Source organism: Diachasmimorpha longicaudata, chromosome 4 (genome assembly GCF_034640455.1).
Source record: "Diachasmimorpha longicaudata isolate KC_UGA_2023 chromosome 4, iyDiaLong2, whole genome shotgun sequence".
NCBI lineage: Eukaryota > Metazoa > Arthropoda > Insecta > Hymenoptera > Braconidae > Diachasmimorpha > Diachasmimorpha longicaudata.
The window spans coordinates 64,532-81,510 of NC_087228.1; the positions used below are offsets into that span (position 1 = coordinate 64,532).

Consider the following 16,979-nt stretch of genomic DNA (forward strand, 5'->3'; position numbering starts at 1 on the left):
CGTCCTAGCGCCACGTCGACGAAAGTATGAATTAAATCACAGAGCCCTCCAACGTATTACCGACAAAATATTTTTCACTGCTACTTATATGTTTCGAAGGCCTTCTTTTTATTCTACACTACATGCTCCCTGGACGCTTCCATAAAAATTTGACCGATTAACTACATGTTTGTTTGAACTTAGTGAAAAACATAAAAAAGTACGCGAAGGAAAAATAAAACATCAGCGATTCGATTAGAAAAAAATGAAATTAATTTTGGTGAAAAAATGAAATATTAGAATTATTGATAAACAATGTCGTTCGGTACGGGATTTGGAACATCCACGCCGGCGACACAGTCGAGTTTCAGCTTTGGAACCGCCACAGTTAGAACAGCTACGCCAATAAGGCCGAGTAAGTACTTTCCTACAATTTCAGTATCAATTGTCATCCTATCATTATTATTCTTTAGCAATTTCATTATCCATAAAATATTAACGTTTGACATATTTTTTTCAATCTGGTATACTTTTCATAATGTTATATGTCCATGCATTATTGTCCCAATCATCATGTCTGCAATTGGGAGTTTATTTTGAGAATGTCCAATATCCTTGGACTATTTATAATAATCATTAATTTATTGCCTCCTCGAACTGGTGGTCTTACTCTGCGACTCTGAAAACTTTCCTGATCGGATTAATAAGGGTCGTTTTGATCCGGCACAGTTGGAATCACAGTTCAGCTCATCGAAGCTGGACAAATGTCTCTTTGATTTGACTACTCTCCACATAATTGTGAAGCAGGAAAACAGCAAAATAAGTAGGCATATGGTAATAATAATGAATAGATTTGTATGATCGGTAATATCTGATTGTGTGTGAATTTTTTCGGTGATCATCGTTGTTAATGGGGATACTGTTATTGCGGGAATCTCGGAGTGTATGAAAGTGTTGGCTGTCATTTCATCCAGCTCGTACATTACATTTGGGATTGGCCCTGATGTTGTGATCATTATCTCCGCTGTAGCATCCTTTTAAGTATGTAAACATTTTTTTATTGAACACTTTCAAAAATTCAATAACAAATTAGTTAAATCATTATGAATATTTACCCCAATGACGTTGTCTGTTGTTCCGATTTCATTAATGAATTCCGTGACTTCGGCATCTTCTCGACGTGCCAAGAACATCGATTTATTTGGAGGATGTCTACCAGTTAAAGTATGGAAAAATCTGTCTCGTATACTCTCCGTCTCCTTAGAATAATAGTCTTATGATAGATTTACATATAATTAGCAGTATCAAGGTCAATGTCCCTCTAAGTTGACTTTGACGGTGGCTGGGTGAAAGAGCGTGCATAAAATTGGTTGTTCATGATGCAAAGTATTCTAGAGGATTATCAAACTTAATGTGCTACTTTCTATCTGTTAAAAATATTACCAAACAAGAGTACAGAAATTCATCATATAAAGGCTAGGTTTGAGTAGTAGTGAATCGAAAATACGTGTTCATGTGCCCATAATTGAACATAATTATACAAATACTACCAGCACAAGGTTTTAATATTACAGGAAGAAAAAACATTCAGTAAGTCTTCCCAATAAAATAATAGGAAAAGAAGAGGATTATGGGGGAACAAGAATCGATGACAAAATTCAATTGTTCAACGTTTTTTTTTTTTTTTTTTTTTTTTTTGAAATATCAATGATATATTAAGTTTCTTTTGGCACACTGTAATCATGTTCTTATTCAAATAACTGACTAAGAAAATTTGGCTAAAGGAGGTAGTGGGACATTTACCTCAGTATTTGCTGAAAAAGAGAAAGTATGTAATGACTCACAGGGGGCTTGTATTTCTCAAAATACATTTTTATTGATTTTCAGAAGTGTAGGGCACGCACAAATACATTTAAAATACTTTAACACGCAAATATATGAAACAAAGATCATAGAAAAAACTCAAAACTATGAGGCTATAAAAATTCATGGAAATGGCTGTTTAAACATGAGCCATTAACAGTCGACACTCAATTGTCATCTAAATAATTTTTAACTTCACTATATTCTTTCCTAGAATAAGGGATTAGGTAATATGTATAACATGTTAAATGATGTCGATGATTTGTTGCTCGTAAAAATTCTAAACATACTACTCCATGCCAAGTAAGGCAACCATATTATTTGCCATCAAAATAATAAAATGGAACAATCACTTCCGTATAGGGAATGTTAAAGAATGCCATTGGGAAGTGTAAATAAATTATAATAATGATAATAAATTTCAGCTGGTTTTGGTTCAACATCTTTCGGCTTTAGTACTCCAGCTGCCTCTGTTCCGACGCTCTTCGGCACTCCAGCAACTCAAGCAACTAGTTTTGGTGGAACTCCTGCTTTTGGATCTTCAGCAGCAACGGGATTTGGAGGTGGTGCAACAAGTAGTAGTAATACATCAAGCACTTCAGGCTCGACATTTGGTTTCGGAGGAGGGTCGACCTTCGGGACCGCACCACAAACATCTTCAACGACAGCATTTGGTACATTAGGAGCTCCGGCCACAACAAGTACTATAGGTTTTACAGGATTTGGGAGTTTTGGAGGTACAACAACAACCACTCAAGCCCCAAGCCTCTTCAGTGGGTTTGGCTCGAGTAGCACAGCCTCAACGGGTTTCGGAAATACAGGCTTCGGTGGATTCGGAGCTAAGTCAACAACCACAACAGCAACCACGGGATTTGGGGGCTTCGGAGGAGGAGTTTTGGGTAGTTCGACGTTGGGCAATTTTGGTGGAACACTAGCACCACCTCAAACACAACAGCAACAACAGCAACAACAACAGCTACAACAAGTTTCCAATGCAATCTCTGAGGCTCTGTATAATGCTGTTTTCAATTGTCAACTGTTCAATGATGAGAGGGACAATACAATTGCAAGATGGAACTTGATTCAAGCCCTTTGGGGCACTGGAAAGGCCTATTATGCCGCCAATGCCGTTCCAATTGAGCTTACGCAGGAGAATCCTCTCTGCAGATTCAAGGCTATCGGCTACAGTTGTATGCCAAGTGCGGATAACAATGACGGATTAGTTGTTCTATGTTTCAACAAGAAAGAGCAGGAGTTGAAGGATGGAAAGCAACAGCTTGTTAATTCTGTAACACAAATCCTGGGAAATAAACCTAATTTAACCATTACTGTTGACACAGTCAAGTCTATTGGCGACATGAAGAGTCAAGCAGTCGTTTATGTATCTGAAAAGGGGGTCACTGGATCTTCGCGAAAAATCCCAGCTAACGAGCTTGTCGCGTATTTGTCCCAGACTGTTCAAAAGCAACAGCTGACACAGATGGGAGTGGAAAATATTTTTCCTCAGGTGAAACTAGACCCTTCGCAGCTCAAGGAGTACATGGAAAACCCACCTTGCTCAATCGATCCGAGATTATGGAAACAGGCGCAGCTAGATAATCCCAATGCTGATATGTATATTCCGGTGCCTATGATCGGATTCCAACAGGTTAAGTACAGATTAAAGTGCCAAGAGAAAGAGACTGATAAGCATCGAGCATTCTTGGATATGGCTGCAGAAAGAATACAAGGATTGCAGAGACAACATACTGCGACTCAGGCTAAATTGAAAGAACACAGACGGACACTTTTGGAATTACAGCATCGAGTTCTTCAGGTAAAAGTTATTCCTTTCTCACTGTATCAATCAATCTGTCTATTTTTTTTTTCTATTTTTTAATAGTATTAATCGTATTAGTCAATATTCATCGCGACAAATCCCACCTTCTATCATCAGAAGTTTAATTTCAAATATTTAATAGTTCATTAGGTAGGTATAACTCTTTTTTAAATTTTTCGCTGCTATGAAAAATATTAATTATCAACTGACAAGTGGCTGTTGATGATTTGTCAATGAAAGCCAATTAAAAATTTTATTTCGAAACTTGAAATGAAAATAATGACACCAAGAGTTGTACAAATCCAATTGCTGGCGATTTGAATTCATATTATAGTAATTTTTGAGGACCAACTTCCAATTATCCGCCCTATTAAAATCTACTAGGGGTTAATAAAGAAGAAGCATTTAACGCATCATTTCTTGTCGACGTTATTAGTAATTAATGATAAACAATAACACCAATACTACATAATTCATTTCTGAATATTGATTGTTATTCAACGATCCCTTCTTGCATTCTCTATTTAATATTATCTATGTTTTTAGGTGTTAGTACGACAAGAAATTACCAGAAAAGTTGGTCTTTCTCTTCAACCAGAGGAGGAAACATTAACAAATAGGCTTGAAACTATGCACTCGCAAATTAGCGCACCCACACAATTTAAAGGCCGAATTAGTGAGATGTTGTCGCAGTTGAGAATGAGAAAACACGTTGATATGCAGAATCAGGAGAGATACTCTATGGACCCCATTGTACAAGATGACATCAAAGCTGTAAGTATATTAGATAAATTTTTTTTTTCCATAAAGGAAGATTATTTTTTCATCACAAACTAGTCGAATTAAATTGTTTGTTTTTCATACTAGTGCAGTTACTGAATTATCATCTATTTCAATAATAATCATTATAGTATAGTTTTAGACAATTATAGGCTTTAGGATAAAATATTAAAATTTTTTCCATGATTTTGGATACTTGGTGATCCAATAAAGCGAATTATGGCAAATTTAGAATTTATACATTTTTCCCACTGGCAAATGTTTTATAAAAAAATAATTATTCTCTTTCAGTACTTGAGTTTACAACAACAAGGAATGGCTCAACTGATTGACACCATAAATGCAGACATGGAGAGTTTAAAAGTAATAAAAGATGGAATGGCAGATCTACTGACAGGGCATGCAGTTTCCTGAAGGATATATTTCCATCGAAACGATTACTATTGTTGTATTTCCAGGAATTATTGATATGGATTTGTCACGAAAACATGAAGGCTCACAAAATGATACGAAGTAAAAAACAATTAAAATAGTATATTTCGATACAAATGCCATGAGTTAATAATGAGGGTAAATTATAAATTATGAATAATATTCTTTTGTTACTGCTGCTAGGTTTAGTCCATGCCAAGAAATGTCTTCTCATTTGCTCGTAAATGAAACGTCAAAACTTATAAATGAAAAAGGGCGCAATTTGTCACTCGCTGACCATAACATCGCTAACTCAGCTTCACCTCGTGCGGCTAACTTTACACTCACTACCACCCCATCGCCCACTTGCATCGCAATATAGTATACTACGTTCCTACAATGGAAATTAAAAAATAGCTATAGCATTTGCAATTCATCTCCGAAATGGAAAAAAAAACAAACAAAACAAAAAAAAAACAAATCAAGATCCTTTATTTTTGTTTCACAAATAATAGTGCTTGAATGACCACAGATGTTCATTGTTTTTATGTACATTGACTCATACCTTAATTAATCAATTAATGAATTTATACATTACTTATCGATTCTTCCAAAAATAATGCAAAACTCATTTGTCATAATGAAAATTATTTAGTTCGTTATAGAGTAAAGGAGCATTCTTCAATCATCCAATTTATGTACAGTATCAATCGATTGACAGACTTGACGTAATCGATCGATCGATCGATGGATCGTGGCTCAGTAAGAGATCGACTTGTTCGCTCGTTCGAGCAACTGAAATGTTATCAAGTAACACTCAACTGTGTGAACAACTAGAAGCGAGTGAACCGCCAGGGATTCTTTGTATGAGTTTCCTTGAACGTAGAAGTATAATGCAAATAGACTTCCAGTGATCGATCGAAATATCGATTGAGTAGCAAACTTAACTTGGGTAAAATAAGAAAAAAAAATTTGAGCAAAATTCTGATACCTCTGTCCCATCGTAATAATATCTATTGGATTTTTTAAAATCAATTGTTTAAATACATTTCTAATAATTATATTTGGCATTGCAGTTGTGTTATAGTATTATCTTCGATCACTTGCTGATTCATTGCGCTGTTCGTAAATAACAAAAAAAAAAAGGGTAATCAAAGGGTAGAAAAAACGAAGGGACAAAAGTTTGAGAATAAAAACCGAACTCCAGGTTATCATTTCCCGAGACATTCGTAAGCAACCGAACACGAGAAACGATGACGTAGACCAGCTAAGACCCCGGATATTGATCATATAAACGCAAATAGTTAATCAATGATATGATGAAAACACCACAAAAGTGGATAAAACATATTTGGCTCTAATAGACCGATTATTTGTACATGGTCAAATCAAGTGGAATAACTTGCTCCATCTCGGTGATTCCCTGACTCTTAACTTTACAATCAGTTCCCATCTTCTCACGAAAATCAACGTTACTCCATACGTTTTCCAGTTCATATTTTAAGTCAACAGATTCCAAGAGGTGCTTAAATACCGGATTCTGTGTTTGCATAATGAGATTAGACAAAAATTTTGTCTTCTCCGAAAGATCCTTATTGTGGATAGAACAGGCGTGACGACAACAGCACGACTCCTTTCCATTCTCCTGTGTGCCTTCCTCCGATGTATCCATTTTCATGAAATTATCGGCTCGTTTGATAACAGAGCGTCTTACTGAATTTTCCTTTTTGTACGGCGTACTATTCACAATTGATTCGATTTTTTTATAGTCCACTGTCACTGTGGATTGACAATCGTCCTCGATTTTTATTGGCGTTGATTGTACTCTAATTCTCGGTATATGATGAGGACTTTCCTCTTGTATTGACTGATCATCGATGACGTGTCCATGGAACCTTGAATTGGAAATTCGTTCGGGAGTGCCGATGGCTTCTTCAAAAATTCTGGGAAATGATTTAATTTCGTAATTACACTTTTCAGGTGATAACATGTTCTCCTGTTCCTCAGACCTTTGGAGATTATACATGTTATTCCATTTGACAAATTTTTGTTGTTCTTCAAAACTCAGACTACCAGTTGGACTTTGGGACGAAGATACTGTTGTTGTACTTTCAATACTCGAATCTTTTTTATCCGATTCTCCACTACTTCTTCGTTCGGAGGAGACATCAAATTTTGGCTCTTGACTGCTGTTGCTTTCGTCGAAACTCTTCTCGTGGATCTTGTCGTTGTTATTGGTGTAGTGACGATAAGTTTTAACATGTTTACGGAGGGATGAGGGATCGGTGTAACGCTTTGGACAACCCGGGACCTTGCAGCAGTAGGGTTTATCTACGGCGTGGGTTCTGGTGTGCTTGAAACGATCTGATGAGTTGGAGTATCGTTTTCCACATCCTTCGACCGTGCAGACATAGGGGCGTTCACCAGTGTGCGATCTCGCATGAATTTTCAGGTTTTCGGCGCGACTAAAACTTTTATCACATTCTAAACAGTGGTGAGGCTTTTCATTTGTGTGCGTTCTCACGTGAACCAACATTTTGTATCTGCACAAAAATATAAATAATAATCTTAATATTCCGAGTTTTTACTTGGAGAAAATACATTAATGTGAGTCTAGTTAAAAATGTAACCCTCTGGCCGACCATCTTATTTCTCTTGAGTGCCTATGGGGGACAAATGCTTGATCTTCAACACGTTGTTTTAAATCTGAAAATTTTCCCTTTTTATGAAATCAAAAATGATATGTAAAGTGGCCAGTCGTGCTACATAATTTTCAGTATTCCATAATCATATGAGTTCGAGGTTTTCATCATTTATTTCTTTATTCTGATATATACTCCATCTTTTTAACACTGATATTTTTTTACCTCTCAGTTTTTCTTTTGAGAAAATTGGAATTGAAATTTAGAAGGAAAATTACATTTCCGGTTACCAGACATATATCTTGCTCTCCTCCCCCCCCCCCACATACCCTTTGCCAAATGGTACATATAATTGAAAAAAGATAAAAGTTTATTATATTTTTGGTTTGTAACTAGACTTCTTTGGGACCCGTTGACTAATCTTATGTCGTTTATACTAATATATTAATTACCTAGCATTGAAACCACGATCGCCCCGGGAACATCCTTCCCATCCGCAGTAGAACAACTTGTCTCGGCCGGCGGCTGCATGAAGTCGAGCCACGTGATCTGACAACTGCTCCATCGATGTAAACCATTTTCCACAATTTAGCCATCTGCGAATGCAACAAAAGTTGAAAAAAAAATCACATGAAAACCATCTAAAGATTATTTTAATAATGACGAAAAATTGTCCATTGTCCATGAGGCATTTCATTTCACAAGGGTCATTTTTTATTTTTCATGAAATATTTTCTGAACGATATCCGGATGGACGTTTGCGCAATATAAAATGACGCGATTTCTGTGTGCTGATTGAAGTCAACTTGTGGCAACTGGAGATGAGAATCTTATTGGCTTCAGCTTGCGATCAATTTGCAGTATCCGATTGACTTTATGACGCAATGTTACAATGATTTTATTTACAGCAGAATGAGAAAAATGGAGAGCATTTCAAATCTGGTCAATTGAACTTTTAACTACAATCTGAAGTTTATTTTGTCATTCCATGAAAGGTTCTTTCTAGTAATTATTTCCCAAAGTTGTTATTGAACATTGAGTTCCACTATAACCTCGGTTATGCGATAAGAATGAAAATAGAGAGAGAAAAAAAGAAGGGAGCAGACAGCACACATTTTTCTATTATCATATCTGTGAGCAGTCCAATCGTTATTGGATTTATTCAACGGAGTTGATGATCTTGCAATATTAATACAACAAATGACGCTCCCGTTACATTTGAAACTTAGCTCTGAGGAAAGAAATTTACAATGGTTTATAAAACTAAAATGAGCGTGCACTAAGTCTATGTAGATTATGCTCAATTTTACTGATGAAGAAGACATTCCCGTTTTCTTGATGAATTCTTCGTATAGCTTCGCGTTGTGGCGCTGATAAGTAATTTCTCTTATCTATCTGCGCGGTAACTAAACGTAGCGTTATGTTGTATCACAGAGACTTGTATAAAAAATTGAATTCATTTTTTAGCCCCCTTCAAGAAACACTAAGATAACGTTCACTGACTTTTCTTTCTCTGTTGAAGTATGGCTATGCTCTGCTCGGATTTAATATACAGTAAGTATGTGTATTGTATAAAATTTACTCAAAATATGGAATATTGATTATGACGATTATTCTATTATTAACCAGATATACAGCAATAGATTGTATATTATTATAATTGTTAAGCCATTAAAAAATTGTCATATTATTGAGAAAAATGTTATAGACACTTTTATTCAAAGCATAAATCTCATTTGATTAAAGCATAAAAAGGTAAGTACACCGATAAGACGAGTGTATGTAATTTTAATGTAGTAATATACCGCGCAATAGCCGCATCATAGCCAGAATGGCGATTTTAGGTCTTGAATTATGAGAGAAAAAAAAAGGAAATTCGCCGGCTTCTCCTTACTATGAGGGATTACGGAGAGCAATTACTGTTATTTAAAAAAGGAAGACGTAGGCTTAAAGAAGTCATTACAAAGTAACGTAGTTACCTGCATTTAAGCTGACCATTGTCCCCTTTCCTGATTTTGCTTAGCTCAAGACTTGAATTTGATGCATCGGAGTCGCTATGAACTGGACTAGATGGGCCAACGCTTGCGAAACCCGATAATGTCCCTAAGTCAGTGCACATATTCGGTGATTGGCCTAGTCCCTCCTCGACCGGCATCCTCCGTGGCCAAACCGGAAGATCCAGCACTGGCTGATAGAGATTTAGACTACCTAAGGATAAATCCCTTCCAGTAAGGTGAGTACTGACCACGTTGCCAGTTATTGGACTGTAATAGCTGGATCTGGTGCCCAATAGAGCAGCCGGGTAACGAGCAACGCCAAAAGGTCGAATGTGACTTGGCATTCTGCCAGGAACGTAAACAATCATTTCAATAAAAGGCTTACAATGTACTGGAAAAAAACGCTAGAAATTTCATGAAATTCGTTCAGGTCGATTTAAATATTTCTTTTTCGATGAATGAGTAGCAACTTGAATTATCTCGCGCTCATAGAGCTCAAGCTTTGTTGGTAATGCTTTTTTTGTTGGCGATTATCAATATCTTGCAGGCCCAAGACGTTCCAGGTCTCGACCAATTATCTCAGCATGGACCTTGCGTAGTATCCAACGTTCTCGATAATTTCAAAATTTCTCGAAATAATTCGTTGAAAGTACCTCCTCCTCCTTCCTTATTACCTGAGCCAAACCGCAATGACACAAGTCGCATGTACTTAAGACGGTATCGATGACACCACAGTAACACGTTAAAATTTTAAACAAATTTGAAAGTATAACACTTAGTCCGAGTCCGTATCGTCAGATATATTTGAAACGATTGGACTTGAGTATACGGTAGCTCAGGAATTGCTTGCTGTACTCGATGGAAAACATAACTAGGCCGGTAACTGCCTTTTGGAAAAAACAGTTTCGCTAATTTATCGCACTCTTTACCCGAACCCAATGGTATATTCGCAACACTTGAACAATAAGTTTCTATTTTATTTGACAAATAAAACTTATTCTTCGTCAACTTATCTTATTCTATCCGAATTCACTAAATTTATTATTTGGAACGATAATTCCCGACGTTAGGAATACGTAGAAATCATTTTGGATACTTGACGCTGTGAGCACCAATAGGATCACTGCTAAAGGTAATATTAAATTACAGAACCCTTGGCAGAGAAACAATCACATCAAGAGTCTATCCACGGAGCGATTAAATGACGAACTAACGTTTGCTCTCATCATCTCGGCTTTTTATATAGGAATTGTGGTTATCATTTCTTGACGAGGCTACCATCCCCACCATTGGTGGATCTCTGTTTTCTGTCTGCTTCGTTATTTCTTGTCATGTTTTTTTTTTTTTTTTTTTTTTTTTTCGCTACAACTGGACGTTAACTCCCCGATAAGAGTGAATGCGCGTGTCCAAATCGGCGTTCCCCCGTCATTCTTCTGCCTCACTCTCTCTCCATCCTTGCTTTGCACGGGTATGGTTTGTATTTGTTCAAATCTTTTGCAGCTAAATAGCCATGTATTATAATGCCCTATTGGAATTAATAGGGTGGACGTGAATATACTATTCAGAGTGTAGATGTGTGTGCGCAATTAACGGATCAGTGCAACAGTGATAACGCGACACTTGATCTCAATTATTTTTCTCATTCTTTCTCACTACAATGAAAAGAGCGAGATTGAAGAGAGGATTCTTCATTTGAGTTGATGATTCTACAACCGGAAGCTAAAGCCCCAAGGTTTAACCATAGATTTATCTAAAAATATGGTAAACTGCTAATAGGAAAGAATCTAACAGGGGATAATCTCGTCGATCGAGATTGTTAAAACTATTGTAGATAGATTGATCGTTCTTCAATTGGGTGCAAAGTCTCCATTATATTCTAGATCAAATGCACGTTTATCTAAACTTTGTCTTTTTGTCTATCTGTTTAATAATATCATGCTTTTAATTGAACACCGCTGTGGCGCTGCTTATGTGTAAAGGTTGGATCTGCCACCCCCAGAGTATCGTTTAAACACTGATATGTCGCTTTTCTGAATTATTCGATAAGAAGAATCATCATTATGGGAAACGAAAGAAAAATTACAATATATTTTTCTATATCGTTTAATTTATTTAACAATACATTTCTTAGATTGTGCTTTTGAACTAAGTGAGGTACCTGCCCGCCAGCAGGCCAGCAGTGTTGAATTTTTATATGATCATTTAAAACAATAAAAACCTACTAAAATGAAAGGGCCAACAAAGTTGAACCTGTGAAAGTAAAATCGAAAGTCCATTAATGAATACAGCTTCCTTGGCTGGATGCATTAATGAACATGGGTCCAACCATCTCTGATTCACTTCTATTATTCTCCATCTCTCTCCATTCTCGGCCTTCCCCATTTTCAACATGACACCACAAGGCTGCTGGCATGTCGGTTCCCTTTGATCTTGGAACGCTGATAAAACAAGTTGAAAAAGAAACGTGGAGCCCACGGTGGTGAAGGAAACAGGAGAGAGGAGGAATACAACTACTATACCTTCAAAAAGATCTGGAGGAAGAACCATCTCCGTAAGTTCAACGGGACCAGATACTCCACATCAGGAGGCGGAGGTAGGAAAGGAAAAAAATACAAGAGCCACAATCTCACTAGTCCTATCAGTGATTCTTGAAAATCAAGAGAATGTTAGCAATTTATTGAAATTATATAATGAAATGTAATGGAGAAAAAGTATATGAAAAAGAGAAATTGTGGGAGGAAAAAGAAATTAGCTATGCAACGAGGACCTCCCAGAAGAAAGTAAAAATAATTATTGCAATTGCTTCTTTATTATCCTCAAAATTCTTAGGCCATCTCGAAATATGGCTGATTCACATGATTACATTGCATTGCAGTGTATGTAACTGCTGATGGACAAAGTGCGCCCGTTTTACGTAGAAATTCACATATAATCATGTTGAGGGAGCAATAGGATTGAATAAATTTATGGAAACTATCCGCAAAGGGACTAAAATCTTGTTTTAGGTATAAGAAAAATATCCTTCTCGTCTGGTAATGTGGCAGCGTGCCATACCACACACAACGCGACACCTTTCCAACCGAGAAGGGGGAAAAGGGGACGCCGGTGGACCACACACGAAGTCTATTCCCTCTTCACTCCGCGTTCAACCATGGTCACTTAACCTCACTGTTTAAAAAGGACAGCCCAGAGAACATGAGGAAAAACATAGGAAGGAGACGGAACTAGAGCTGATTCCGCATGATTTTATCAATGTCTTGTAAATATTTTTCTCCTCAAGCAAAAGGGGAGAGCATCCTCAACCCCATTAAATATCTATTATTAATTAGGCTTGCTGTATGGCAAATTATTTTGAAAAAGGAATTCGCAATGGATGTGATAGGAAAAACAGTCATTGCATCGAGGAACATATTTGCTAAACCAAAAAACTGATCCAGTAACCTGATTTGTGCATTGAAAAAATGTATAATTATTCCTATGAAATTTATTTCAGACCAGATGTTATAATGAAATTTTATATGGAAAGTACTCGCATTTTGTTTGTCTGTAATAAGTTTGAGTAGTCCAATTCAATGTAACATGCGACCATTGCTAAGAAATAGTAGAGGCAAGTTTGTGTTGTTCTCGTCTCTTTAAATTTTTACACGATTTTGACGATTCTTTCTTTATACTTAGAGGTATTTGAGAGCTGAAAACACAACCATAATAATGGCAATGTTGGAAGTTCCAAATTCGCGTTAAACGCTATTGAGTAAAATTCATCAAGGGGCATATGACACAAACGATCTTGTGTGTTTATTGATGAAAATAATGACTAAAAGGAAAACTAGGAGACAAAGACAGCAAGCACATTACCAGTCAAACTGAAGCGGCTATTTACCATCTGTCTCAGAATACTGGTAACGCAATCCGGAGGCAGTTGTCCAATATCCACCACAAGGGTTCTTCTCCTCTGATGTACAATATCACCAGAGAAAAGCCCCTAGCACTGGGTCGTCCAAAAGTAAATAATGATATGATTATTCTTCCGATTGTGGATGAGGATTACTACTAAAAAGTTGAGCTAGTTGCTTTATCACTTGAGAGTCTTTGCACTAAACTAAGAAATGACAATTTATATGAAATTTCTCGTCATCAACCATGACGAAAATTTAAAACATCAATGTTCCTCGAAGAATCAAAGCACTGCCTGGCCTCTACGTTGGACGGAAAATTCTCCGCGAAAAGAAAGGGCAATGGGGCAAATTGTCGGCCGAAATTAGCTATCAATTATCGGACATACATAGAAAGAGTCGATTAGCAGGGTTTAAGATAACGCTTAGAAATTTTTCAGTTATCTCATTGAAGAAATAATTGCTAGGCTAAAAATATTTTGTCAGCGTGAATGAGTTTACTCAAAATGGGATTAAATTTTTTTTCTTATTTTATATATTTCGATCTTGTGTAAAGAGAAAATTTTGGTTGCAACCCAGCTGGTGGCTTCTTAGCAGGGGTCTTGGTCCCTCCGATACTGTAGCCAATCGTGTGTGGGTGAAGAACAGTCAATCCGGTGGCCCATTGTCCTCACAACTATATACACCTATAAGTGTATCATTTTTTGAGAAACCCCCTTTGTCGGATACTGCGGTGGCATTTTTGACACATGAAGTGATATATTGAGCCTTTTGCATCTTTTCAATTGTTTTGTCAATTTTTTTTTTTTTAAGATGAGCATAGGAAATTAACTTTTCTATAGTCTGTACATTTCATGCTCGGAGATTAGAGTAATTTGTCATTGAATAACGATTAGATATAATCCTCACCATGTTATTTTTTCTACACTGTGAATTGATCGATAGTCAGGATATCGCCAGCTATAATCGTAATAAATGATGGAAGTGTTTCTGTTTGCATGCTATCCCACTGGCCTCCAAAAATAAAATTTAATTTTTTTTTCCATTTTATTCTCACATGGGCCACAACGTTAGAACATTTAATAGATATATGTATATGAGGATGGATTCGGGCCAAAAATATGCAAATACACGTGCCCATGCATACAGGACACTTTAGCCATCCCCAATTCTCTCGGTAGCAATCTATATACTTGCAATCCGCTCACATAGACGGGTCGAGCAAGAAAAAAATGAGGAAGGGAAAAAATATGGGGGAATTTCATTATCATACGTGTCATAAATGAAACCTGTCTTACTAACCCCAGCGATATAATAAACGGTCATAGCCCATGATGGGTCTGTTAGTACTTGTTTGATTTTCCTCCACTCGAGCAACCCCCAAAACTATAATAACGAAAGAAACTTGATTCTTATTCTGCCAACGGTCCTACTTAGGAATACCGGTTTACGGTGTCATGTCTCCGTATGGGACATTTTGTCCCGTTTGCATTCTACACATTTGGGGAGGTCTAGATCCTTTTTTTTATTTGGCCAACAAGATTAGAAGGAACCTACGAATAACTCGGACATAACGGTTTTCCAGGGCTTATCGTCAATTGTACCGGAGTTTCAAGTCTTCGTATCGAAAAATTAACGTCAGTAATCTAGTTTTCGAATGGGGATACCAGTTTCCTCTGAGAGAAGTACCATGCCGGGCTTATTTTAATATATAAGAAAAACATTTAGTAACCCTTTTGCTCATCTAATTTTCTTATCTGAAAGGGAGCATTCAATCAAGATTAACAAGTGAATGTTTACAACTCAGCCAATGTCAGAGTCGATAGGAGAGAATGGAAATTCGTATGAGATCAAAAAATAATTGTCCCTTCATGATGTGGAAATATTAAAATACATGGAGAGAGAATTTCTATAAAAATTCTAATCCCTATATTTTCGAAAATCAGAATCCCTGTTTGTTTGATGGTCCCCAGAAATTCAACATTATTGAAAGCTAAAAAGGAAATATCTTTTCTAGGTATTAAAGATGAACCGATTTTCTAAAGGTATGCTATCCACATACCTGCAAAATAATCTTATACTTGAATGCATAGGGAGCTGATCCCTCATGGAACAGCTCCCCCATGGACTTTTCACAGCATTCTAGGCTGTCAGAAAAAAAGACGGGGTGACCTCATGGGAACCATCAGGAACTTTTCATTGTTACCTTGTATATTCAATGATTTTCTTTTCACAACTTTTTCCTATTTCCTATAGGTATTTTTCAGACGTAAATAAATTATAATGTTTTTTTTTTAGTTTCAGCAAGCATAAAGAGATTATGAAGTTTTACGCGGATTTAATGAGGGCTTATCAGGCTCCTCTAAAGTCCAGCTGTATAAAATACCGCAATGTGTGATTTAATTTTAAAAATCTGCGAAATTGAAAAATAAAGATTTCCAAAATAGGAATCACCCATACGAAAAATGCAAGTAATATTTTCCTTTGTTTCCATTTTTATAGATTCTGGAAGGGAACATTTTTTCATGAAAAAAAAAAAAGCAATTCTAATTGAACAGCAACGAAAGCTTAGAGGAGAATTGAAATATTGTATTAATAAATAATAACATGAAACAGAATAGAAGAGGAATTTTAACAAATGCTCGGTGTTTCTTAAAAGTTAATGCATTCATTGCATTTAAAGCCCCGCGAGTGTGCAATATCATTTTATATCAATGTATCGGGGAAAAAACCAGTAATATACATTCGGAAGTATATTGCTGATTTATTACTGATAGTACTTAAAATAATTGGTAAAAACTGAAAGCAAGAGAATCATTTTTCCGAAGCTATTACTCATTCATCTTCTTGAAAGACAAAAATCGCCTGTAATCTTTAACGATCTTGTCAGAAATCTTGCTTAACACTTTAACATTGTCTAGGATTGTTTTAGAGGTGTATAAAGTGGTGTCTACTGTCACAGAGGGTAAATGTATCATAGTATAATTTTAATGCTCTTGACAGTTTATAAAATTCATTATAATTGAATACAATCAAAGTCATTATTTAATTTCCAAGTTATCAATTATAGAGAATGGAGTTCCATTGGAAGATTCATGGGAAGAAGGTTACAATTCTTTAAATGTATAGAAAAAAAGTAATTTAAAAGGTTGAATTGAAAAAATGTATAATAATTGACAAGACAGGTAAAACTAATGAGTTGTGTGATTGGTCATTTAAAAAAAAGCCTCCGAAACTGAGGCCCTAAAAATTATTCACTTTAATCTGACAGTAGTCACGGAATAGAAGATTCTGAGATTGGAGGGATCTATATTATAAGAATAAAAGAGTAACTCACCAACTGTTGCTTCAGTGAATCAAGTGCATCTGCTATCCAAAATTAAAAAATTTTTCGAAAATTTTTATTCCCGCAGAAGGAACTTTCCAATAAAGATTATGGTTTAAGGCCAGAATGATAGCTCTGCAGGACAGTATTCCTTGGAATAATTATAAAATGAAGGAAGAATTTGAAGACAAGAGTTTTTACAAACTCCCAATAAAATGTGTGTATGTAATAAAAATCTAAATAGACTCGGCACTTATTGTCGTTATTCGT

General features: G+C 36.2%; 2 protein-coding genes across 3 annotated transcripts; one reads left to right on the forward strand and one right to left on the reverse strand.

The window, feature by feature from the left end:
* The first annotated feature begins 108 nt into the window (after positions 1 to 108).
* On the forward strand, positions 109 to 5,915 carry LOC135161717 (nuclear pore complex protein Nup54). Of its 2 annotated transcripts, XR_010298852.1 has the most exons (5): positions 110 to 394; positions 2,268 to 3,658; positions 4,208 to 4,435; positions 4,733 to 4,954; positions 5,057 to 5,915. XR_010298852.1 is itself a non-coding variant. In XM_064119564.1 (4 exons), the coding sequence occupies exons 1-4, from the start codon at positions 295 to 297 to the stop codon at positions 4,853 to 4,855; spliced, it is 1,842 nt and encodes a 613-aa protein (XP_063975634.1). In that variant the 5' UTR covers positions 109 to 294; the 3' UTR covers positions 4,856 to 5,915. The 2 variants fall into 2 exon arrangements, 1 of the variants encoding a protein (XP_063975634.1); XM_064119564.1 differs by having other exon boundaries at positions 109 to 394; positions 4,733 to 5,915.
* Positions 5,328 to 10,710, reverse strand: LOC135161718 (zinc finger protein ZIC 3-like). The gene is made up of 3 exons (XM_064119565.1): positions 9,474 to 10,710; positions 7,947 to 8,090; positions 5,328 to 7,395 (listed from the first exon to the last, which is right to left on the reverse strand). Exons 1-3 carry the CDS (start codon positions 9,857 to 9,859, stop codon positions 6,222 to 6,224), a joined length of 1,704 nt encoding a protein of 567 aa, XP_063975635.1. The 5' UTR covers positions 9,860 to 10,710; the 3' UTR covers positions 5,328 to 6,221.
* Positions 10,711 to 16,979: the final 6,269 nt, after the last annotated feature.